The sequence below is a fragment of the Aulostomus chinensis genome, chromosome 18, assembly GCF_037954235.1.
Source record: "Aulostomus chinensis isolate RoL2024-O1b breed Wild chromosome 18, RoL_Achi_v1.0, whole genome shotgun sequence".
Lineage (NCBI taxonomy): Eukaryota > Metazoa > Chordata > Actinopteri > Syngnathiformes > Aulostomidae > Aulostomus > Aulostomus chinensis.
The window spans coordinates 4033757-4058169 of NC_141337.1; the positions used below are offsets into that span (position 1 = coordinate 4033757).

The window sequence follows — 24413 nt, forward strand, 5'->3', positions numbered from 1 at the left end:
ATGAAATATTCCAGTACTATTTAACTGCTTTATGGGGAAGTATCACCTTAGCTGTACTTTAAGAATTAGCATCATCATTTTCCATAATGCGCCACTTCTGTCTAATCTGTCAAATAAAAAACTTTTCTGACTGTTTGGGTTGAAGGATTTGTTGAAAAACTGATTTGAAAATCAAAATTCCAGAGACAAATTACCAAGTTAAACACGTTGTTTAAAAGGGTTAACAATTTCCAAAAGGTGCAAATATGCCAATAGTAGCAGGATGGTAGCTCTACAACAAGTATTCACCCTGGAGAGGATGTCTAACGCGCCGCAGCCCAGCCCTTCTCTAGAGTGATGTACAGGCTCTGAATGCACCAGATTGCACCTTTAGGACAGCTTCATCTGGCTGATATGACAGCGGCGTGACTGACAGGAGGCAGCTGCGTGGACACCAGGAGGGGAGGGGCCATGTGAGGCCGCCAGAGGTCAGCGGGTTGGAGGAATGCTGATAGGAATGCCCTGAGCGGCGGCCAGGGGAGCATCGCCTCAGCGGGACAACAACAAGGATCAGCGGGTCCCTGGGGAGCCATGACAGTGGACAACTGGCGCCCGGCGTCTGGTGAGAGGACAGGGTGATACCAAGGTGTTGTACCGTTAACACTGCAGGACATTTGCCAGGATTGCCTCTTTCAATTACCCAGACTATTTATTTCATTAAAGCCATTGCATCAAACCATGGGAGTGAAAGAGTTCCATGAACGCATCAGGATGGGTCAAACACAGGGTCAAGCATATTTGATCAACATTTCTATCCAATCTCATTCTGTGCTAAAGTGGCACATTTATGGATTTAACGGATCTGATCTCTCGTCATAAAATTGCAAGTAAGAAGTAGCACCAAAGCTAGATAAAAAAATATGAATGAGACAACATTATCTTCCATTCATCCGTTTTCTACACCGCATATGCGTCAAGGGTCGCGTGGACAATATGATCTTATTTTAAGAAATTTAAACTAGCATGATAAAAGGTTAGTTGTGCTGTTGTTGAGAGCGAATTATCTGGTTACAAGCACAGACATGACAGCTACACAGACAAGGCCACGCCGGGTTCAACCAGTATCTGGACGAACTCCAGGAACCTCCACGAACAACCAGGAGCTTCTAGGTTACACGTTGAGGTCTCAGTCTCGATTCCTACATCCGTCGGTGCCCTGGGCTATCCATGAACTAGTCTCATTGACAACAGACAGCATATTTCCTGAAGTTATATCTGTAAACGTGTAATATTTCATGGGATGGATGAAAATAAGAAGCACAATTTTACGACAGAAAGCCTATTTTTAAGTGTTGCAGGATATGATGTATAATCAGTCTGTCATATTTCCTGGGAGAACAATGAATATCACTCCAAGTGTCAAACGTTTCCCTATCTGTTGAAGAATCCTTCAATCCACATCTGACAAAATTCAATGGGTTCTTCTTCCTCCCTGGCTTAGACACACGCCTGGCAACATGTTCAATAAAATCCATCCTGCAAGTCCTGCAAACAGACAGACAACCAGAACCAATCACAGAGGAGGTGAAATCTATACATGATTAATTCAGACATGTTACACGTTTAGGAGGCTTTAAATTAAGAATTTATTTGGGGGATGTTACAGTGGAGAACCTGCATGAAATAAAACTTCACCGATACTGAAGATTTGAGAGACCTTCAATCTAATGTAGACCACAGAGATGAACACACAGTACAACATGTCATGATAAAAACAAGACGCCCATCTGGATATCTGTGTCAGTGCAAACACAAGAGTGTGTGTGTGTGTGTGTGTGTGTGTTTGTTTGTTAAGGCTGCGAGAGCGTGCTGCCCTTAAGTGTGTAAAGGCAGATTCTGTGGAGGCTCCGCCGGCAGATTATTCGGCGCTTCAGCTTGATGTTCAGCTGGGGCTTTCGCCTCTGTGAGAGAGAAGAGGATGATTCACTCCCTGGAAATAATTGCAACACAAATCCAAACGCTGGGTTTGTCACACTCAGACTGTTTACCTTTATCTTCCAGTTTTTGTGTCGCCGGCTGAAACTGTAGCTCTCCGTTAGGCCCCGCGGGAGGCTGCCCGTCTGCTGCCTGCTGTTCCTTCTGTCTCTGCGACATCTCCAATACCGCCTTAAATTTAAAGATAATTGCATATCTGAAATCTGGCTCTTCACTTACTGCCATGTAGGTTAAACCTCCAACACAACATGGTTCAGTTTCTGTCAGTAGATCACCTGCTGGTACTCTCTCCTCTGAGCCTCCAGGGCTTTGCCTCGCTCCTTCAGCAGCTCCTGCTCCTGACGCAGCGTCTCTGCCCTCCTCTTCAGCTCTTCCTCTTTATTCCTGAGTTCAGCCTCGAACCGTTGGAGCTCCTCCTCTGTGTACACCGGCTTTGTGTCCAGAGTCTTGAGAGAGCAGCAAACAATAATTTTAGTCTTGCATCAAAAATGAAAATGACATTGAAGAGGGCAGTTTTGGATTTGTGTTAAGTGCCACCAAATGTGTCACATCTTGGCAAATTTTAACAAAATTTCCAGGAAAAAAACAGCCTATTTCACAACTTCCCAGCTCATACTGGGATTTGAACCACAGACAATTTCATCATCTGTCCACTTCCCCATCCTTCTGGCCACCACTGAGGTCTTTACCTCCCACTCTTTTGGATTATTGAACTCCTTCTTCTCAGTGGATTTGAGGAACTCCTCCAGGCTGACGAGGCGGTCTTTATTTACATCCACCTTTAGCACAGAAGTGAACACCAGTCAAACCACAGCTGAGGAAACACTGATAGGATGCAAAGAAGAAAGACTGACATTCTTCATGACATGTTCCCTCATCCTCAGCCGCTCTTCCTCCATCTCCATCATATCATCTTCCTCATTCTTGGGGTCGTAGACCTTCTCCAGCTGGAGGAGGGAAATGACACGATGTTAGCAGCTGTGTTGATACTCTGTCGTAAGTTTTAAGGAGGTTTCCTACCTCTTTAGTGAAGAGAGCCTCGAGTTCCTGCTCATCTAAAACACCATCTTCATTTGTATCTATGGAGTGCAAAGAGACAATGTTTCACATATCAAACTACACATGGTCAGTAGTCAAGGGGGGGGTATCAGCCTAATGAAGGGTGGTCATCAGTCAACATTTCTCCTCACTTCCCATGAAACAATACAGACATCATGAACGCAAAATCCATCAAAGCATGAAAGAGATGTGAAATATGGCGTCAAGATCAATAATCCTGGAGGGCTGAAATAGAAAGTTAGGAACCGAAAAACAATCGGGATCCACAAAATCATATAAATGTGTGTTCAGGTCAACGCATATCAACAAACGTTGCATGCAAATACAAACTCGAGAGTGAAAATTAAAGGGAGGTTCTTCCTTTGCATCCCGTCTTGGATCTGACCCACAATGCAAACAGCGTTCACTCAACTCTGGTCAACTGCACTTTAAATGAGTAAAAGCAGGTGTAAAGAGCTTCAGTTTTTGTTTGAATGAACACTATTTTGAGGTAGCACATCTTAGAGAGACTTCTGATCAGATTACACATGCAATCATTTATAACGGCTGTATGAAGCCAACTAAAAAGGTCTCAATAAATAACCAAAAACAACCAAAACAAAACAAATATTGCTCACTCTCTCAATCACTGATAGAGCTACAGGTACTGGAGAAGGGGAAAAAAAACATTACAGCTACAACAGGATGTATGGCCACACTGAAATCCTGTTTAAATATTTGGTGAACAGGTTCTTGAGTTATACAGCAGACGTAAACCGTGAGCAGCAGCAGTAACAGGGGATACGGCAAACAGACAGGAAAGTGTCACTCACCATGAAGTTTAAAGAAGGTCTTTGGGTTGAACTCCTGAGGATCCAGTCCGTCCGTCTCCTCCCACACTTCCCGCAGCTGAGCAACGCTACCCTGCAAGTGAGAAGGTGCAGCAGCGGGAGGAAGATTCAGCAAAGAGACTTTCACCACTTGAAAAATCAGCATGAATTCATTTGTTCCCTACAGGTACGTTGACTTTGGGGTGCTGGCGATGTTTCTGCTTCAGCTCCTGCATCCTCTTCTCCTCTTTCTCCCGCTTCTCCTGGTCCAGGCCCTTCAGATACTCCCGTCTCTCGTGCTCCTTCAGCATCTCATAGCGCTTGAACTCTTCATGTCTCTCGGCATCATAGTTCTCTAAGTCCCTGGTGGCCTACATGAGGAGACAGAGGCGTCTCTCTGAGATTATTTGCAGGAACAATCAGTACCTGATCAGCCATCTTGTTTTGATGTGTGATTGTTGCCCCCCACCCCCCCCACCCCCTCGGAAATCAAGCATTCATTTATCGCTGCAGGATCTTACTGTAGAAATTAGCAGCTCAAGGTCTTTGGCCTCAAAGGTGTTTTGATTATGTGGATCCAGATGTTCAAACTGTTTCAGCAGGGGGGTGTGGTCCATCTGCAGGCCTGCACAGCCGACACATGAATTAGCAAGTTAAAAACGCACTGTCCTGAACATTTCAGTGAACACAATCTCACTTCTCACACCAATCCTCCACCCACTCTGTGTGTTTGTGCTGTCAAGTTTGGCTTTCAGCAGCATCCTGAGGCGGGAAACCTCCTGCCGCTTCAGCTCATCCAAGCGAGTCCTGACATTGTGACTGACCAGGTCCAGCTCTTTACTGAGACGCCCGTTCTGACAGAGACCACAGACATCCAGGTGAGAAAAAAAACACATTTAAGTCAGGTCCTTTTTAGGGGTAAAAGGTAAGATGTGCTATGCCGATTCAAACCTTTATGTCCTCTGTGTTTGCTGTCTGCAGTTTCTCTCTGAAGTGAGGGTCTGTCTCCAAAACCTCAATCACCTCCCTGAGGTATCTGTCATAGTACAGGCCAGTGTCCTGCAGAAAGGTTGGTGTAAAATTATACCCATCTTATAAAAAATGGTAACGTGTCAAGTGGCAACGGAACAACGGATTGCTGTTACCATGCTCTCCTCCTGTCCCTCCTCTTTGACCTCCTGGTTAACTTCATTGCGATCGATAGGCACTGCCCAGACAGCGGCGGAGATGGAGAGAAGCAGCAGGCAGGAAGGTTTCAACTTCATCCTCCTTCAACATCAACACAGAGGAAAACTGTTGGGTCTGATCACATTCAAACAGTGAAACAATACTGAGACTTTTGAATACATTCTACACACTACAAATACTTCTGGTCCTTCTCAAAGCGTAGAGTAGTAGCTTTACTCCATGGACATCTATACATTCTGTATTCCATCACTGTCTGCTGGATTTCATTTCCGCCATTTAAAGCAACCAGTAAAAGAGGTGGGACTAATGACTCATCGTCTATGTTACCAGTGTGGCATATGTGGCATTACAGGTTTAAACATTGTTTATGTATACGTGTCTTTATTTTCTTCAGATCTTCAAATGATACATGAGTACAACAATAAGCCTGATATAGTAGTCGAATTAATAAATGCATGGCCCTGTCGGTCCAAAGTGAACGTTATCATTTTTGTTGCAGAGCTGTTGCGTCAACCCATGATTATCATAGCTCGTATGCTAATTTTAAATAAATCACATGTCAACCCGATTAGTTAGATTGCTGGTGAGTAAATTATATGCCGAATTAGACAGGGGGGCCTGGTGATCACTAAAATGTGTTGTATTCCTATCTTTTTAAAAAATGTATAGATTTACTGATAAAAGACAACAATAACATACAGTTTAGTAAGTGGAGTTTGGCTTTCCGCTCATTGTTGGATAGCATTCTTTGCTTCCTGAATGAACCGGATACCACTTCAAGACAGCAGAAGAGCTCGACTACATAGACAGGTAAAAAACAGGAAATGGGGTATTTTCCTGTCTAGAGGGTTTAGCTAACCTTATTAGCAAACTAGCTTCAGGAATAGAAAACCGGAGAAGGAGCTAAACGTCTTGCGAACACGAACCCTCCTCCTTCCACCGGCTCCCACATCTCGCTGTGTCCGACATAAGTCATTCTCACTGAGAAATCATTATTTAACAGTGTTAAAATTTGATGAACTCTTTTAAAATTTCAATTTCTTACCGCAGAAATGCCTTAATACCTGTGCCAGCGCCGATTCTCAAAACTGACTGCGTCGGATGGAATGACGTCACGATACTGCAGTGGAAATTCAACATGGTGCCTTCAGGGACGGTTGGAAATAATGTATTTATGCCCGATAAGATTTTTTTTTAATTACTAATCTATGAAAAAGGAAGAGAATTCAACTGAGGATGTTAGAATTTGTTTTAAAATATTTTACCCCATAATCATAAAATCATAAAATCGGATTAAAATCACGCGCATATTTTAACCACCACCGTGAAGACTCGTGTGTACATGCCTACGATTGTCACTTAAAGGCAGCATTACTCCCATATTGAAAAAAAAACCTGATGGGCAAAGTCTGTTCAAAATGTTTTAATTGCTTTGAAAAATAAATTTGTTGTATATTTAATTGAGTACATAAACACAATAGCATGGCAGATTGAAATAAATTAACATCAAGAGTCAACAATTGCACGTGGTAAATAAATTAAAGGTATAAATAGTATGCATTGAAATAAGGTCGAAGTCTACAAATAAAATTAATAGATAATAGAATATGGCACATTGGGAAACACATGGTAACAAAATGGTTCACAAATAAATATGAAATAAATTAACAGCACAGTCACTCAATAAAGTGATTTCATTGTATAAAAATATGTCAGAGCATTTTGAGGTCATATTCAATTTATATCAGTTTGACTGATGAACTTTTGATTGATTCACACTCGCAACACAACAGCTGATTCAGTGTTTAGAAATCAATCTCTCTCATGTCAGTGGGTGTCCCGGCTCTTTCGTCCTCCACCTCATCGCCTTTCTCCATGGAAAGAGCACCACCCCTCAGCCGCTGTTGGAGGGTGCGCTCGATCATCTGGCTGTAGGCCTGCAGCACCACCTGGGATTCAAGGCAGAGAGAACATAGATTATTGTGGATTTAAGTCTGGCTGGAAAGAAAATGCACCCCACCAAACACCTCCCATCCTCACCGGGTCAGTCTGGCACAGCTCAGCCAGAGTCTCACTCATGAGAGACAGCTCAGAGGGTCCCTTGTTGCCCAGACCCCGCAGGGCACAGTTCAGCGATGCAGCAGCAACAAGTGATGGAGGTGTTCCCAGAAAACGGGAGTCACAGACGCACATGGCTGCCAGCGTGTCGCTGTGCCTCCGCAGGGTGGACAGCAGCACCTCAGAGTCTCTGCTGTCTCTGTCTCCTGTCTCCTGCATGGAGGCTAGAAAATGTGGGAGAAAGTCCTGTGGAGTCACCGCTGCTGTGTCCCACCGGAGGGTGGCAAGGATGATGCGCTCCATTTCCTGATGGAGGGAAGAGGGAAGGACTTAGGCTGTGTGACAGTGAAGCAGGAAGTTATTGTACCTCAATACAAAAAGTGGACAAAAGTGAATACAAGTATGGCTTTACTTGAATATTATATGTTGGATATTTTCATATATTAATATCAGCCCAGGTTTGCTCAAGTCTCTTCTTCTCTGCTCATCGTCTGTTGTTCACTCCAACTTTACTGAGTTCAAACAAGTAAATATTGTGATGAGAACTTGATTTATATGTTTAAGTTGGTCTGATGACAAGGAAACTATGTACAGAAAGAGCTTCACTGCCTCTGATTCATAGCGTGGTACAAGAATACACACAAGACTTTGCTGTTCTTAACGTTGAGTTGAAGACAATATTTTGGGGCGAGTTGAGAGGAAACCTCCAAGGTTTGTTTTGTGTTGGATTTCTCTTCGGGACATTTGTGCAATTTCAGTGCAAATTGAATTGGAAACAAGTCTCATTTATATATCTAAACATGACATTTCAGAAAACTCACACAAAAACATTTTTAAAATTTTTTTTTAATGCAGCCTGTAGTGTGTAATGGTTTGTATGAATTTTTTCCAAGTGTTTTTTTTCCATGTGCCCTGTGATAAAGCTCCACTTGCACGAGTCCAAGTTTTATTGATCTATAATCTCCTCCCATTATTTTATCTATAATTTAAAAAGGTTTTCGCACAGTTTATGTAACATTTGATTCCTTAAAAACAATATCAAAACTGATTTTTTTTCAACAGCTGTTTACAGTCATTTCTAATCCATCTCGTAATAAAAGGAGATCCAAAATTCATTCAATATATTTTTTTGATTCTTTTTTGATCCAATGTTCCTTTTAATTTTTTTGGTCTGGAAATATATGCAAATATTTTAATTTTAATGAGAAAATGCCTCCTTTGCATTCATCTGAATTAATGAATTACTTCTTTTTGAGTGAAGTTGAATGAAGAACCTCCTCATATCTCTAGTAGAGGGTGCTATGGCGTCCACTGTCCAGATTAACAACACAATCAAGGGTGTAAAACAAGCTGGGCTTCTAAATCTCTGTCACTGCAAGAAGGATTTTGGCTGGTTTTAGGGCCCAGAGCTGCAGGGGCTTCTCTCTGAGGGAACAGGTCTGCAGGGGTCTCTGTCCGAGGGACCAGAGCTGCATCTGTGTCCACTGCAGCCCTGATGGAGAGCTATGATGTTTAGTACCAGCGTGGCGTGTGACTGACTCACCCGCAGGCTGGAATGCTGGAAGCTGTACTCAGCTGCAGCGCAGAGCGTGTCAGCGCTGACATTGTCGAAGTCGGAGAGTTTGGAGGCGATGAGGATGCAGCCGGCAGCCAGGCAGTATGGAGAGACAGGCAGGGACAAGGAGGCAGACAGGAACCTATCCATCAGAGAGACAGACAGGGGGAAGACCGCCTCATCACAACTGCACTCACAGCACACCTGGAGAAGACAAACACAAGACATCAGCTGGGACGATGACACATCCTAACCTGGACAAACACAGACTGACAGAGAGTGGTCCCTACCTCCAGGGCCCATTTAGCCAGCTCCTCCCTGCGTTCTGGGTCCCGCTGGATGAGGGTGATGTAAAGGATAGAGGGCATGTACCTCTCCTCTACATGGAGCAGCTTCTGGATCACACGATGCCCCGACACAGTGGGGTCCCAGGCGGCTCGCAGCTGAGATGAGCCCCCCGTGAGGTCCTCGACCGGTGCTTCCATTAGGCTCTGGTTGTCCTCCACCTCCTCACACCACAGAGACACCGACATGCCTCCGTCCGTTTGTCTGCTCGGTTAAATATGAACTGATTTATGTCCAATGGAAAGAAAAGCAGCGGCAGTGTTCCACTGTCCCCTGAGGAGGCTGGTTTTCTTGAGGCAACTGTAATCCTAGATCCTCTTTTTAACTTGTTGCACTAGTCGAGCCGCTGACTTTCACACCTCAGCTGTCCTCACTGAGTTTTATACCAGAGAGAGAGAGAGAGAGAGAGAGAAAGAGGAGTGGCTCAGAGGGAAGGAAAAAGTTGGCAGAAAGAGGCGGAGACCCTCGCGAGTGACATAAAATAATAAGAAGACAACAATATGGTCCGTGCAACAATTGCTTCAACAGGTGGGGAGAGGGAGAAAGAAGGAGCGCAGGGGAGAGAGGGAGGCAGGGGAGGAGTACAGAGGAGCAGACAAGAGAGGGAGTGACCCGCAGGGACCGAGCAACAGCTTGTGATCGACAGTGAAAAGGAGAAGAGGGGAAAGAAAAGGGCGCGAGGGGTGAGAGGAGAGAAAAGGTCATCTCCAGACTCTGACAATGGGAATGGATGACAATAGGAAGAGGGTGTTTGTTTACGCTGGAAACGTGAGGAAAGCTGTCAAACCCTGGATGGAGGTTTAATAAGAGATACTTCTGATTCGTGGGTGATTCTATTCACTTCTACGACCATTCTAAGTGTTGCAGCTAATTCATTTCTATTCGCGCATTTACACATTCTGAATCTCCTTTGGTGGGGGGTATTGAAAAAATTGGAGTAGATTTCTTGAAAGTGGAATGAAACTCATTAAAACTAATGAATAAATGATCCTCCCCCTTAATATTTCAGTCCAATAAACAGATAGAAGTGTGCAGCGAATATTATGAAAGTCCTGAATTTTTGTTTTTATTGTTCGTTCTCAGATGTGGTACACGACAAACGCCACAGTAAAAGTACCCAGGAACCTGACAAACTGAAGGATTTGACAGAATACTCATTTCATGGATTCATAACAAGTAAAACATCAAATATACGCACTCTTATGCGGTGTTAATCATGCATCGTATTATCATATTTCATAAGGAAGATGTTTAGTTAAACGTTTTAGAATATAGAGTACCCTACTTCAAATATCACGACTCTGACCACTGGTTAGCATGTAATATTCATTTTAGGACGACTGAGCATACAGCAGTATAAATACCAGATGATGCGTTTGAGAGTTTTGGCAGTTTTGCCGTTACCATTAGCTTCAAGCTAAACATACGTGGCTGAGTCTTTCTGATATCTGGGGTCACGAAGAAGCGACGCAGGAGACAAAAAAAAACAAACATCCTTTTGTGAGTCTTTAAAAGGCAAAATGTTCTTTTTCGGTGAATTGTTGCTTTAACCACTCACCTTATTTCAGCGAATTAACTGAACACCTGTTCAAAAATGGGTTTTTTTGTGTTCATCCCTGATGCATGGAAAGAGTAGATGTCATTTTCTTCAATGATGAATTATTTTTTTATATTTATATATAAATAATATATACGAATACATATATATATGAATATAAAAATAATATATACTAATACATTTATATATATATAGATATAGATATAGATATTGCCTTTAAGTTTTAGCCAATGGCACCTCTGGCGTTTCTTGGAGGATTCTCATTGTCAAAGCAACCCGTGTCCTCCTGGCCTCCCCTCCCTGCGCCTGTGGCAATCTGCTCCTCGAGTTTAAAGAGCAGCGGAGCCAGCGGGGAGGGCTGGGCGAGGTATGTGCAACAGACAGTGGAGCCGTGCAGGTCAATGAGCCGTATTGTCTCTCTTTACAAATCAGTGTCAGACAACAGCCCCTGGCCTTCTGCCTGCTGCTGGCTCCTCGCAGCACACACATACTTCACACATTCATGGGGTAGACACACTTTTCACACACTCCCCAGAGACCCCTCTGACGGTCACAATGGGGTCGCACTCACCCAGTGAAGAATACAGATTATATTTGACACAGTCATTACAGGTGGCTTTCACACCACGCTTTCAATGGGAGCTCCTCTTACAAATAGGAGTTAAATGGACGGCCAGCATGCTGCCGTCACCGGGACCTGATTGGAGCAGCGCATCAATAATTCATACGCATTCACAACAGAACCGGTTTCACTCCAAGTAGATGCAGGTTCATATACTAAGACTTGTGAGTTAAAGTTATATACGTGTAGTGAATCTCCTCACCAGGACGTGATATTTGGGCCGTATCACATCAACGTACAGATAAAGATGAATCTGATAGGATTCTCTGATTTAAGACTTTATTTAGTGAAGTTTTGTGATTCCCGAAAATATTCAGTGTTCCCATGAATGAGTAAAATACAGCAACACTCAACACAGTTCCATATTCCATCAGACGTTTTCTAAGGGCCCTTCCAAGTAGGTGATGTTTTTTGGGCTGTCAGCAGGATTACACATAAACTCTGTTTCAGCAAACATGGTGGCGGGTCTAGGATGGATCAACGAAGAACCCATTCAACTATGGGGCAGATTAGTCATTGTGAAACAGAAAATGACACAAAAATGATTTTGTTGTTGTTGTTGTTGTTTGTTTCAAATAGGACATAATCCTGGATCGCCAGTTCCACCTCAAATGAGGTCAGAATCCCCAGCGTGTCCAGAGGTGCGAGGGCTCATTGCTGCTTGCATCTTGAGTTTGAGGCCAGGGGCTTGAAGTTCACCTTGGTGGAGGCGCAGGTTCGGTGAGGGCTTCTTAGCTGTTTATGAGTCCAGAGAAACCCCATAACTTCCCTGTGAGCGAGAGTGACAGAGGCCAGGAATATTTCCCTTTGACGGAATCATGCTTTACCAGTTATGTGAGATTAAAAACTCAAGTCTCCAGCTGCACGTTCATGGCTTCAAATGTGTGTATTCCGATCAGCTGTGACAACATTTGCCTGTTTTCACCTTGTGTATTATAGTGATGAGGAGGGGAGACACCTGTAGCAGGAACCACAGCAGAGGGGGGGGGGGGGTTTGCGAGTACTTTGAATTTTTATATTTGTTTGTGGGCGTCACAACCGAGCAAGACGCGGTTACAAACTTTACCGCTGCGTAATTTGAAATAAAGAGTAAACAAACATTCATAAATCCCCCAAAAAACCCAAAACAACAACTTGATGCTGCCAGCGAAGAAACAGAACATTCCAGTTCAGTGCGATATTTGCGAAGACGCACAGTTGTTACTGAACACACTCGCTGTAGCTGCCATGACATCATACTGAAAAATAAAGTGCATATAAAGAGTGGATTGCTGCCCTGATACAAATACAGGTTTAGATGTTCTAAGTGACATTCTCCTGACACACACACACACACACACACACACACCTCGGACTGGAACATGAGGCTACACGCATCAACATTCTGGACTGCAGCGTGTCTAAGACGTCCAGCATAATGACACAATGAAGAGCGAGTCATCTTCCAACACTCTGTTGACTGCGGCATTAGTGAGAGAATATGGGGTTTAGAGCTGTCGACAAGACTCCGGCCTATAAAACAAGCTTTGAGAGGGCCTGAAAGCAGATTGACTTTGAATGAAGGAGTGAGTAAGTTTTGCTCTGCTGGTCAAGTAAGGTCAAGATGGGTGGGGGGCAGATCGCTGGCCTGTTTAAGCACCCTGCTAAATTCATACATCGCAGCTGTATTCAAACAACAAGGACGGAGGGGGAAAGAGACAGAGACCAGCCAAAAGAGGAGTGCAGCGGGTCCTGAGAAGGAGGTGTGGCTCCCCGCCCCTCATTTTCCAGCTCATTTCCCGGGACAGTGAGGAACAGAGGTTCTATTTTCCCCTCGGCCATTCACCTCACACAGACACCTGCTGGCTGCTGGGGGAGGAGAGGGGAAAGGCCAAAGTTTAACCAGTTCACAAGTTAAGACGCAACACCGTAAACAACACAGTCGCTCTGACACTGGAATTACTGAACGTTTGGGTTTTATTAGCCAGGTTTTTCATATTCATAGATGAAGAGGGTTTCACAGTAAAGAAAACACTGAATTGGGCCAGTGAACATCCCCCCCGTCAATCAATCAACCTCCAGCTTTTAGCAGCATAAAGCTCAGGGTAATTAGAGACGACTTGTTAACACATACCCTGCCGATACTAACGGCCTTTGTTTTTTCCTTTCCCAGACAGCTATGCAGTGACTCCTTTGTACAGTCGCACTTTATTTCACCTTAAATCTAAAAATCACAGGTAAAGGTTACACAGATATTCCACTAATAGCTGGACAGATTTTTGTTCATGCATAGAGAGGTTTATCCATCCCATTCGTGTGAATCTGAGTTGAGTACTAGAACTTATTTAGATCCTGTTTTAAGCAGTGTTTTTACCTCTGGACTTTAATGGCATTTTGAGTTTTGGACTGCGTCGTTGTCGTGTTACAGAGTGCGAAGTCAACGTCAAAACAACCTCTGCTTCATTAACCATTTATTTGGTCATCATCAGCAGATTAAAACGGTATACTGTGTGACATGAAACGGAGTATTACAAAGCTTAATGTATTACCACTCCACATGTGACGTCTATGAGGCATGCAGATACTTTGCATAGGAGCATAATGGCGTCATACAGTACTAAGAAGGTGGCTGCTAGTGACCACAGTACATCCTTCATCGTCTTCCCTTTTCAGGAACGGCAGACAAAAAAAAAAAAAAAAAAAAAAGACAAAGACAAACCAACAAACCACACTGATAGCATACACTGGAACACAGGTGACAAAGGCAGAGTGGGAAAGAGTTAATGGATGTAAAACAGCAGCATTGATCAGCAGTAACATGGAGAGTAGAAAGGATGGCAGAGCGACGAGCCGTCGCATCAGACAGTAAAATAGCACTGCAAGTACATAGCAACATTCATGGGTATACATGGAAAGAAAAGCCCCAGCACCGCCCCCTGTTGCTGACTAATGGTAGCAACCATTTTCAGTTTTACTCTCAATGATTTAATCATTTATCATGTGTATATATATTCATATATAACTGTATTCCATACATTTTCTCTTTCAGATTTAAGGACAAGGACCACACGCTGCAGCACCTCCAGCTTGGGACAGGTCGAGGAGGCGCTGTGTCTCACTGGCGTGGGAGTCTGGGCTCTCCTCCTCAGAGCTGGAGGGGACGTAGAGACCCAGCACTTCCTGCACCTTGAGGGGTAGATCCTGGTGGGAGATTAGGAGAGAGGATTAGGTTACAAGGTGCTGAGAATCTGCTCAATCTTCATGTTTCTGCAAGTTATAGTAATTTTTCCACATTGGAAACATTTAGATATCCATCCATCCATCATCGTCTTCCGCTTATTCCTTACTAGTAAGGATCGCAGGGGGGCTGGAGCCTATCCCAGCATCTACGGGCGAGAGGCGGGGTTCACCCTGGACAGGTCGCCAGTCCATCGCAGGGCCAACATACAGAGACGAACAACCATTCACACTCACATTCATACCTACGGTCAATGGAGAGAATCCAATCAGCCTCGTCCCCAAATTGATGCCTTTGGACGGAGGGAGGAAGCCGGAGTACCCCGAGAGAACCCACACAGACACGGGGAGAACATGCAGACTCCACACAGAAAGATCCCACGCCCGAGCCGGGACTCGAACCCGGAACCTTCTTGCTGTGAGGCCACAGTGCTAACCACTGCACCACCGTGCAGCCCCAACATTTAGATATGTTGAACACTTTGAGGACAATCAGAATTGTTTTCAACGACCTTTACTGCCAGAAGTTACCTGAACACAGCAGGCAGTTTGCAGGCAAGTTCTAACGTTTGTCTAGGAAGTCGCTAAAATTCAGTTTTTTAAATGTGTGGAGGTGCAGCACTAGCTTACAGAATTAGTAGGAGATATGGTTTGAACATTTTTATATTTACACAAGCCTAACGGTAACTTTGAGCTAAATTAATGTCTCAAGGTGTTCACTGATACTGTGTGCAACAACCTGAAAACCACAATACCTCTGGCTGTGACTGTAACAGACACTGGAGCGTGATAATACAGGTAGAAATCTAGCAAATAATTTATTTTCCTAATAATAAAAAGCAGCAAGACCCCAGGCGGACACAGGTGAAGATATTCCAAAGACATCAGAGGACCCACGTCCTACCTGACACTGAACCAGCTGCAGGTAGATGGCCTCGGCTCCACACAGGATGCTCTGCAGGTCCAGCTTCATCGTCAGCTCATTGATGTGCTGTGAATAACCCGCAGTGAACAAAACAGTTCCACAGATGGAGACATTCCAAAAGCTACCTCGCGGGTACGTTGACACGCACCTTCAGGATAGTGTTGAAGTCGTGGTCCGAGCCGATCAGCTCTCCTCTCTGAGACTGGAGGATAGAGCAGGCGATCAGCAGGTGGAAGTTGTCACACGGGAGACGAGTCCAGAGAACCTGGTGGAGAATGTAGGATAGAAAAGGGTCATTGAGGCTGTAGGTGTAGACGTTTGTCCAGTAGAGTGCGCTGTGCTCCAACGCTACTCTGATGTCATTTTGGATGACGGAAGATAATTCAACTCTAAAACAGTTTGCCTCCAATAGACAACTCTGTCACAAGTGTGTGAGCCATACTTGAGGGATCGCTGCTTAGGCATTGAATGCATTACTTTTAAAAAACAAACATACAGAACGTAAGGCGATTAATCAGACCCGACAGGACATATCACCAACTTTCAATGTTTACCGTTTTAAAACATTATGTCAGACAATTTGAAATGTGTCTTTATGATGTAATACTTCCCTTTTCATACAACACAAATATCAATTTAAACAGGCTTGTTTATGAGGACCGTTGCTGGGCTATCATTTCTATGTGGAGGAGGTAAACGAGACACGTCATGCTGAAGTAAACGCCATTTTTTTACGCCCACCTCCCACAAGATGAGGATATCCTCAAAGGAAAATTCTCTCTTAAACCAGATGAGCAGCCAGCGGAAACAGAAGCACAGCGAGCCACTGTCCTGAGAGTCTGTCGGACCAAAGGAGAACAGTTACATTTTGTTTGGTGATGACTAAAAGAAGAAGAACCAGCTTCCTGTCGTGGAATAATATCAAAAGTTACTTGGGATTTCATCCCTTCCTCTAACGTTTCCATTCTCATCCATGTGTGTCTTAACAGACTTCATTCACACTTTCTTTTGCAGTATCCTACCACTACTACTACTACTACTTTTTGTCCTAATTTCCCTCAGGGGGTCCTTATCATTTATTTTAATCGAACACTGTAACAGATAATGAGCCGGCTAACCCAGGAAGTCGCAGAGCTCCGGGTCCAGAGCCTTCAGCAGGACACTGAGCTGAAGAAGCTGCTGCTTCATCGCCTCCTGAGACTCCTCAAAGTTCTGGTGCTGAAGAGAGACAGAAAAAGGGAAATATGAGTTAGTCACGGAGTACTTACAGGGTTGGGGTTAACCACAAGCTCGCTGCAAAAGAACAGGTTCATTCATCCCTCAATTAATGAAGCTTGTGTCATACTTCCACATGTCGCAATGATATTCAAAGTGTTTGCTTTCTGTTCAACAAAGTTGGCGTCAGCCTGCCAATCATCGCAGATCTTAGCTCCTTGTTGTTTCAGTGATTCAAAGGTCACATGTGAAGGATGTGTCGTCTTACCACCAGCTCCATGAAGCCTGTCAGACACCAGAAGGACTCCACCTCATTCTGGGTGACAAACAGGAGAGGGGACAGGAGGTCACTCATCCCCTGGACATAACCTGGATGGTTGATTAGCAAGGAAAAGTGTCAGAGGGACATGAGGTCTTCTGAATCTGGCTAAGTGCTGAAATCTCAGTTGAGTAAAAGTCCCTCCAGAGTTGTAACAGTGTCACATTCAGACGAGGGGAGAATGTCTCCAGATAGACAAAAGCTTTAATTTGTGAAGTTGGATAATTTGTGTGGCGTCCTTTGTTCAGAAGTCTTCAGACTGGCCTAATGGCCTGTTACTTGATCACTTCTGTCAGTGGCTGAGTCTTTGTCAATGACTTATTGACTAAGTCCAAAACTGTCCAGCTTACAAGAATCTTTCCAATAACGTTTGACCTCTTTCCCTCGTTAGATGTCAATCACAAGTGATTTTTTTCCCCCCCTAGTGTTCTTCCCTCCATCCACATCAACTATCAACTGGTTCAGACACAATAGCCAACAGCAACCCCACCTCCTCCTCACTCGTGGGGCTGCGTGATTACGGCCAAAAACAGGCTCACAATCCATAATGTCATGCTTTTTTTGAATTTTTAAATATGGAGCTGGAGCAACCCACGTACCTTTTGGTTATATACACCGGTAAGCACAAAGTTCTTTACAGCAGCTACTTTGGATGCATTACTAATACATTATAATTTCTTTTTTAAACTATGTTTTTTATTTGTTGGTGCACCAAACAGTAATACAAACCTACCCAGATCAAAGTTGTACATGCAGTACGTCATCAGGACGTCATGAAGCAGAGTCAGTCCTGGGTTGTCGTTCCCGGAGAAGAACGTGTTGTGTCTGTCCGTCCTGCTGACATCCCTCTCTGTCACAACAGAACAAAGGCAGTTAAACTTCACATCCGTTTCTCTCACCGGCAGCTGACCGTCACAATGAACAGACCGTCTACGATTTGACTGACAGCAGCACTGACCAATCAGACTTCGGTATCCTCGGAGGAGGGAGTTCCTCATCTCCTGCTCCTCGCTGACTGACTTCCACTGCACCTTCATTCTGAAGTACTCATCTCTGCAGATACAGAGGAAGATGATGCATAATTGCAGGCCAACGCGGAAGTTAGCAGCCCCATGGGTTACCACTATCAAAAGCTAATGGGGTTTTTACTTGGGATTTTAGACAACTGCTGAAAAAGAATCAGCTCTTGGGAAACAAAAGTTAAATATACATTAAATTTTTTTCATGTTATCCTGATGCACAGAAAAACTAACGTTTTGACTCGCAAAATGTCCTCCCTCTCTTTGTAGGTGCTGTTCCATGGATAAAAGCCCAGGAGGAATTTCCAGGCCTCCTTCCTTAGTGATGGTGTGATACCCTGCAATAATCAAGAAGAAGCAACAAAATCAGACTGAAGGAGCCTAACAGGCTTCCACATGTGAGTCCCTGTATCTGCTGTCCTACCCCTCTGAACACCAGCTCTTTGATTCTCTCTGGATGCTTCACCCGCCCCTCAGGGTCCAGGAACTCATCCCATATGTCCAGAGGTTGTCCCCTGGTTACGTCTGGTCTGGGGCCGAGCTCCACCCCCTTGATAGAACATAACACATTACCAAACAAATCTCCACAGTATGTGTCACACACCACAATAACTTTTTTCTTACACAGGTAATGAGCTCAAAGCCGGGCTCATCATCTGCCTGAAGGGGCAAGTTCGGATCCTGGGCTGTACGTGCGTGGAGGGGTGAATCTGGAGGCCGAAGCGCCACCCTGAAGAAATTTGTGACTTTGGAGAACCCACCAAAGGTAGTTGCATAAGGGTCGTGGATGAATCTCTGTTCAAGTAGATAGAATACAAACAAAAGCAGATACGATTTCATTGATCCCTCGAGAGGGAAATCCACAAAATGCAGACCAGAAGGAGGTTTACCAAACTCTCATAGTCAAACTTGCAAAACCTGGATTAGAGTGCCTATAATGCTGCAGGGTTTTTACTCAACAGACAATCCAGCCAACTGCTCTTCATTACTAATGAATGACCTACAATGTGACTATTGTGTTCAGGTCAGGTCCCTCCTTAGGCTGAGGGCTGCTGGGGAACCCATCTCCAAACATCCACACTTTGATCTAAGACCTATACAATATTAAATTGGGCTCAACTGGAAAAAAAAAACAGAGGGCTGCTACTCATCCAAATAACTTAGACTGGGAACTCCAGCAGTACACTCGTAAAGCCTGAATAGATTCATTCCTTTACAGGTAAATTACAAATAAATTACATTTAAATCACATTCAAGTACCGAGACAAGATCAGAGCTTCCATCATCAAGGAGCTGCAGCTTATCAGAGGACTGGGAGAGAGAGCTTGGGTCCTTAGGGTAGGCAAGGAAGAGCCGCCCATCAACTGGTGATCTGGAGACAACAAAAGCAGCCATGTGATGTTTTTTCTGATCATGTGATTCATCAACTGAAATATCATCCGCTTTTTCTTACACGGCACATAAAACACGGTCATGAGATGAATTCTGTCACTGGGAGAGACACCAGGGGTCCTATTTTAAGCACGGCTCAAGGTTGAGTGCAAGCATCATTGCTAGTTTCAAGCTGGTGCTTCTGACATTTTCACACCAAGCGCCCTCACCCTTTAACGAGCAAAACAACCAGTGCTCCACCTGCACTGACAGGAGCTTAAGTATGTTCATGAGCTGAGTGCAACCGTGGTACAAAGCTATTTTGGAACACCAGAAAACATTTGTGTCATAGCCCAGGTAGAGGCTGATCTCTTGGCAATGGTTTTATGTCTGAAGAGCCATTTTAAGGCCGCAACATTCAGACGAGCTGCATTGTAGTCCGGTTCTATTGATGGCAACAACCTCAAAACACTGGACGCGAACTCCTCCCAGACTGCTTCATCTCACAAGGCTTCAGTAGATTCCTGGTGCCCCTGTATACGAATACAAGACATGCTTGTGCGCCCTCACCTGGCGCACGAGGAGGTGTGTTTCTCCAGATGAGAAGCGCTCACCTCCTGGTGCAACCTTGGCTTTGAAAGGGATGACATGAGGTGCTCTGACTGGTTTGAGTGATGTCACACATGAAACACACCTATGAATAATGAGGTGTCTAATGACTGCCTCTTTGTACCGTGAGCCAATAAAGAAATGAAGCTGAACACGCCCCAAACCCACACACAGCACCATCCGCCAACCGCCTGGCACCATAGATCTCGTAAATATGGCCCCATGACAGAGACAGGTGCTAGAATGAGGTCAAAGAATCTTACTGGTCCAGGACAATGTAATGATTCAAGGCCCTGAGCAGCTCTCTGGTTCCTCCTCTGTGGAAGTGAAGAGGAGGCAGTGGGTGGCCTCCTCTACTTGTCAACACCAGGAAGTTTCGACCCAAGGAGAAGCGGGCCCTCCGAAGAGAGTACAGCTCTGACAGCGGCAGAGAGAACGACCACTGACCTGCAAAAGAAGCACGAGATGGTTCCACACATCCATACCTCGAAGAACTGCTCACCACAAGAGACAGAAAAGTTAGTGGCACCTGAATCTTTGACTGGAACATGCTCTCGATCTTTGGCCACGGTGCTGATGACTGCCCAGTCTGGCTCATACCCAGGGTCGAAGTTTGTATCCTCCTCCCCTCCTTCTCCATCCTAATCAACAAGCACCGGGTTCATGAGTTTGACAGAATCTTTAGAACCAAATCTTTCTTAAGGGTGTAAATGATAAGTTAAATCCTAATGCTATCCCAAGATGTCTGTGTAGGTTCTCATTCATCCAGGTCAGCGTAGATCGAAGCGAAGTAAAATCTGGTCAACTGGAACTAAACTTACGTCCAGTTGACCAGATTTTACTTCGCTTCGAATGCTATCCCAAATACATTCTTCACAAACATGATACGATGATTCTGAGTATCTGCTGCTACCCATGTAGGAGGGGCTCATGCAGGTCTTTGCTCTGCAATCCATATTTGTGGGTGTTGTTTGGTGGAATAACAGGGGAACATTCAGGAAGTTTTGGGAATCCTCGGAGGATTATGTGGGGGAACATATGCAGAATGTTCCTGTAAGTCTCTGCACACAACGTTTCCAGAACATTTGCAGAAATTTTAGTGACATTACAGGAACCTGATCAACATATACGCGTCAGTCGTTACAGGCCTAATCCTTGTGTATGTGCATCCAACAGATGATTACTGACCTTTTTGGTGTAGAGAACAGCAGGGGCACAGCGACCCTGATCCTCCAGGGGGCTCCACTCTAAAGCTGGCACTCCAGCCTGCAATAAATGTACAATTAATCATCTTTGCGTCTATTTGTAGCTTTACAACATTCACACACACACACACGCACACACACGCACACACAGAGATTTTCTTACCCGCTCCACAATGCGGATGAACCCTGGGATGGTGGTGTCCTGGTTACTCCGCTTGGCATTTGTGTGCAGGTACACCCCCTCCTTCTCAAAAATCAACTGAGGAGAAAGGAATCACACATGAATATATCATAAACACAAACTTTACATTTATCATACCATGCAAACGCGTGTGACCAAAAATCTTAATAACATGGTGTCACGCCACTTTAATATTGCCCCTACCCTGTTTGAGATGTGCCTGGTGGAACCTTGTTCTTGTGGGGGGGAGTTGTCATGCCCCAGTGGGTCGTGCTGCTGTTCCCCTCTCTAGGTGTCCCTATCTATTTTTTTTTTTTTTTTGTCCTGAGTTGCAGGATTGAAGCTGATCAGCTGAGTAAGCTACACCTGGGCCCGGGCAGATGACTGGAGGCTGCCAGTCGTCTGCCACTCTTTTTTTCGAGCCTGCGTGCTGGTTCCGTTGTGGGCTATGTGATCGGCAGACCAGATGCCAGCAGAAGCGTCTTTTTGGTTATTTTGAAACATTATCTTTGCTTTGTATATTTACTATTTTTTTTGTAAATAAATTATTAGATTTTTCTCCTAGGCTGCACGGTGGTGCAGTGGTCAGCGCCGTCGCCTCACAGCAAGAATGTTCCAGGTTCCAGTCCCTGCTCGGGCGTGGGATCTTTCTGTGTGAGTCTCCATGTTCTCCCTGTTCCTGTGTGGGTTCTCTCTGGTACTCCAGCTTCCTCCCACAGTCCAAAGACATCAAGAGGGGACGAGGCTGATTGATACTCTAAATTGACTGTAGGTGTGAATGTGAGTGTGAATGGTTGTTCGTCTCTGTATGTTGGCCCTGCGATGCACTGGCGACCTGTCCAGGGTGAACCCAGCCTCTCGCCCGTAGATGCTGGGATAGGCTCCACCCCCCCATGACCCTTACTAGTAAGGAATAAGTGGAAGACGACGATGGATGGATGGATTTTTCACCTGCAACCCTCTCGTGTGTTGAGACAATGGAAACAGAAATGACTTGAGGACTGTAGCTGTTGGGGTTGTTGTTATTATCGATTAAAGATCTGGTTGATTGATCTTTTTTTTTCTCTTTTAATAAGAGGTGCTGTTTCCTTTACTGCAGCCACATGTGACTTTAAGCATAATTCAAACAACAAGAACTGGTGATAAAGAAAAAAAGGCCTGTTGTATCAGTATCAGTATCAACAGATGCGAATTCGAACTGAAAAAATGGAAACTGGTGACGTGTCTCACAGGGACTGGAACCTGAAGCACCATATACCCGAGTTAGTATCCCATTATTTGTTTTTTCTATTCTTTTCTTTTTTTAAATAGATAAATACCAGTCAAATACTGTCATAAAATACTGGCATGTCAGATAAAAATTTACAGTACAAATCCCCACATGGTGCATCCATAGCATGAGTATTAAAACTCTAATCTTAATAGTATAACAGTCTCAGACTATAAACACATCCTCTTGATGACTTTTACAATCACCTTAACTGTAGGACTTTGACTAGCAACAGAAAACTTTCACATTGAGATGTTAGTTTTTACTGAGGTACAGGATCTCAGTATCATTACTTTTTAGCAATTTCAAACATAATTTACCAATAAGACAAACAGGCAGGCGAATTAAATGCTTCGTCACGGCTGTCAGGCCAGTGAGGTGAAACAAATAAAGGAGATCACATGACTACAGTGTGGCCGGTCTGTCAGGTCAGTCGGTGAAATCCAGATTACACAGTATACTTCAATGTGGTTACCTGGTATCGACTGAGTTAGCTTAGAGGCTATTACATCTGTAAGGTTCTAGATGAAGCTGTCGGCGAGGATCAAACCACACTCCGACATATTACAGCCAGTTTATGGGATAACTTCATTAACAATACTTACCTTTCACCGCTCTCTACTGAAATATGAGGACTAGCTTAACACGCTAGCAACCTTCCACGAGCTCATTCAGGTGAAAATATCACACACAAGAGTGAGCAAAGGTTTTAAACCATCCGGAATGTATTCATATCCATGGCACAGTAAACGGGAATACCTTGTAATCTTCTTTTTGTTCCATCTTTTCGTTGCTCTGTCTCTCCATCGCTTTACCAAAACAATGTTACGTCACACTTCCTGTTTTCACAAGGCCCGCCCACAATTAAAACGTCATGCCACATCAAGCCAATCAGGTTGCTTGTGAGCCTACACTCGATTCAGCTCGGTCACATTTTCAATAGTTAAATATTTTGAAATCGTTGACTGGAAAATGTGTCATAACCAACTTGAATCATGTTGAATTTTATTTTAATTTTTAAATGTATTGATATCACGGACATAAAATTCAGTAATTAAACTGAAGAAGACGTATACTACAAATTATGAAGAAATAAATATGTGTGGAATTCAACACATTGTTTTACAACTTCATCTCTCCTTTTAGTGACCATGTCCTTGAGCTTGTCTTCTATTGTGTTCAGTCATTAACACATTTTCCTGCCTTTCAAAAAGATACGTGATGAAGAGCCGTTAAAAAAAATAAAATAAATCAAGCTGTCAAGCTCTGAATGACAAAAGTAGCTATGAACACAAGGGTGTGGCAGGTCGTCATTCCAACGCAAGAGGACAGCTAAGGCTATTAATAAAAACTACAATGGCCTCTTTATAGAAACAATGACCATCCTCACACAAGAATATTTGTGCTTATGGAGTTTTATATTATTTTTTTAAATTATTAACTTTTTTAAAAATTTGGTAACAGGGCAGCATGGTGGTGCGGTGGTCAGCACTGTCGCCTGACAGCAAGAAAGTTGGAGCCCCGGCTGGAGCACGGGGTCTTTGTGGGTGAGTCTGCATGTTCTCCCTGTGCCTGTGTGGGTTCTCTCTGGTACTCCAGCTTCCTCCCACAGTCCAAAGACATCAAGAGGGACCAGGTTAATCCAGACTCTAAATTGACCGTAGGCGTGACTGTGAGAGCCAATGGTTGTCTGTCTCTATGTGTTGGCCCTGCCATGGACTGGTGACCTGTCCAGGGTGAACCCTGCCTCTCACCTGAAGGCTACTGGGATAGGCCCCAGGCTAAGAGGCAGAAAAGAGATGGATGGAAATTTGACAACATTTTTAGTGGCATATAAAGTCTGGAATATTTGTTATATATTTTCTTTAAATGTTTTTTATTTTATCTGAAAGTATCCCTATTTTTGTGGTATGCG

At 44.1% G+C, this 24413-nt stretch overlaps 3 protein-coding genes across 6 annotated transcripts; all 3 read right to left on the reverse strand.

Moving 5' to 3' along the window:
* Positions 1-1617: 1617 nt before the first annotated feature.
* Positions 1618-6162, reverse strand: nucb1 (nucleobindin 1). Of its 4 annotated transcripts, none has more exons than XM_086184000.1 (13): positions 6076-6162; positions 4988-5111; positions 4794-4901; positions 4564-4696; positions 4364-4467; positions 4028-4213; positions 3846-3936; positions 2995-3053; positions 2829-2921; positions 2664-2753; positions 2250-2420; positions 2028-2145; positions 1618-1940 (listed from the first exon to the last, which is right to left on the reverse strand). In XM_086184000.1, exons 2-13 carry the CDS (start codon positions 5105-5107, stop codon positions 1855-1857), a joined length of 1359 nt encoding a protein of 452 aa, XP_086040126.1. In that variant the 5' UTR covers positions 5108-5111; positions 6076-6162; the 3' UTR covers positions 1618-1854. The 4 variants fall into 4 exon arrangements, with proteins under 4 accessions (XP_086040126.1, XP_086040122.1, XP_086040125.1 ...); XM_086183996.1 differs by having other exon boundaries at positions 4540-4696; XM_086183999.1 differs by having other exon boundaries at positions 4540-4696; positions 6095-6146.
* A 587-nt stretch (positions 6163-6749) lies between these two features.
* ccndx (cyclin Dx) lies at positions 6750-9527 on the reverse strand. The gene is made up of 4 exons (XM_086185486.1): positions 8934-9527; positions 8632-8847; positions 7071-7394; positions 6750-6979 (listed from the first exon to the last, which is right to left on the reverse strand). Exons 1-4 carry the CDS (start codon positions 9174-9176, stop codon positions 6836-6838), a joined length of 927 nt encoding a protein of 308 aa, XP_086041612.1. The 5' UTR covers positions 9177-9527; the 3' UTR covers positions 6750-6835.
* A 3062-nt stretch (positions 9528-12589) lies between these two features.
* tbc1d17 (TBC1 domain family, member 17) lies at positions 12590-23359 on the reverse strand. Its single transcript, XM_086185669.1, has 17 exons — positions 23258-23359; positions 21211-21306; positions 21031-21108; positions 20372-20483; positions 20106-20289; positions 19123-19234; positions 18487-18657; positions 18287-18412; positions 18097-18200; positions 17802-17896; positions 17577-17693; positions 16793-16893; positions 16428-16527; positions 16051-16148; positions 15458-15574; positions 15289-15375; positions 12590-14348 (listed from the first exon to the last, which is right to left on the reverse strand). The coding sequence occupies exons 1-17, from the start codon at positions 23303-23305 to the stop codon at positions 14199-14201; spliced, it is 1896 nt and encodes a 631-aa protein (XP_086041795.1). The 5' UTR covers positions 23306-23359; the 3' UTR covers positions 12590-14198.
* Between the last annotated feature and the right edge of the window lie 1054 nt (positions 23360-24413).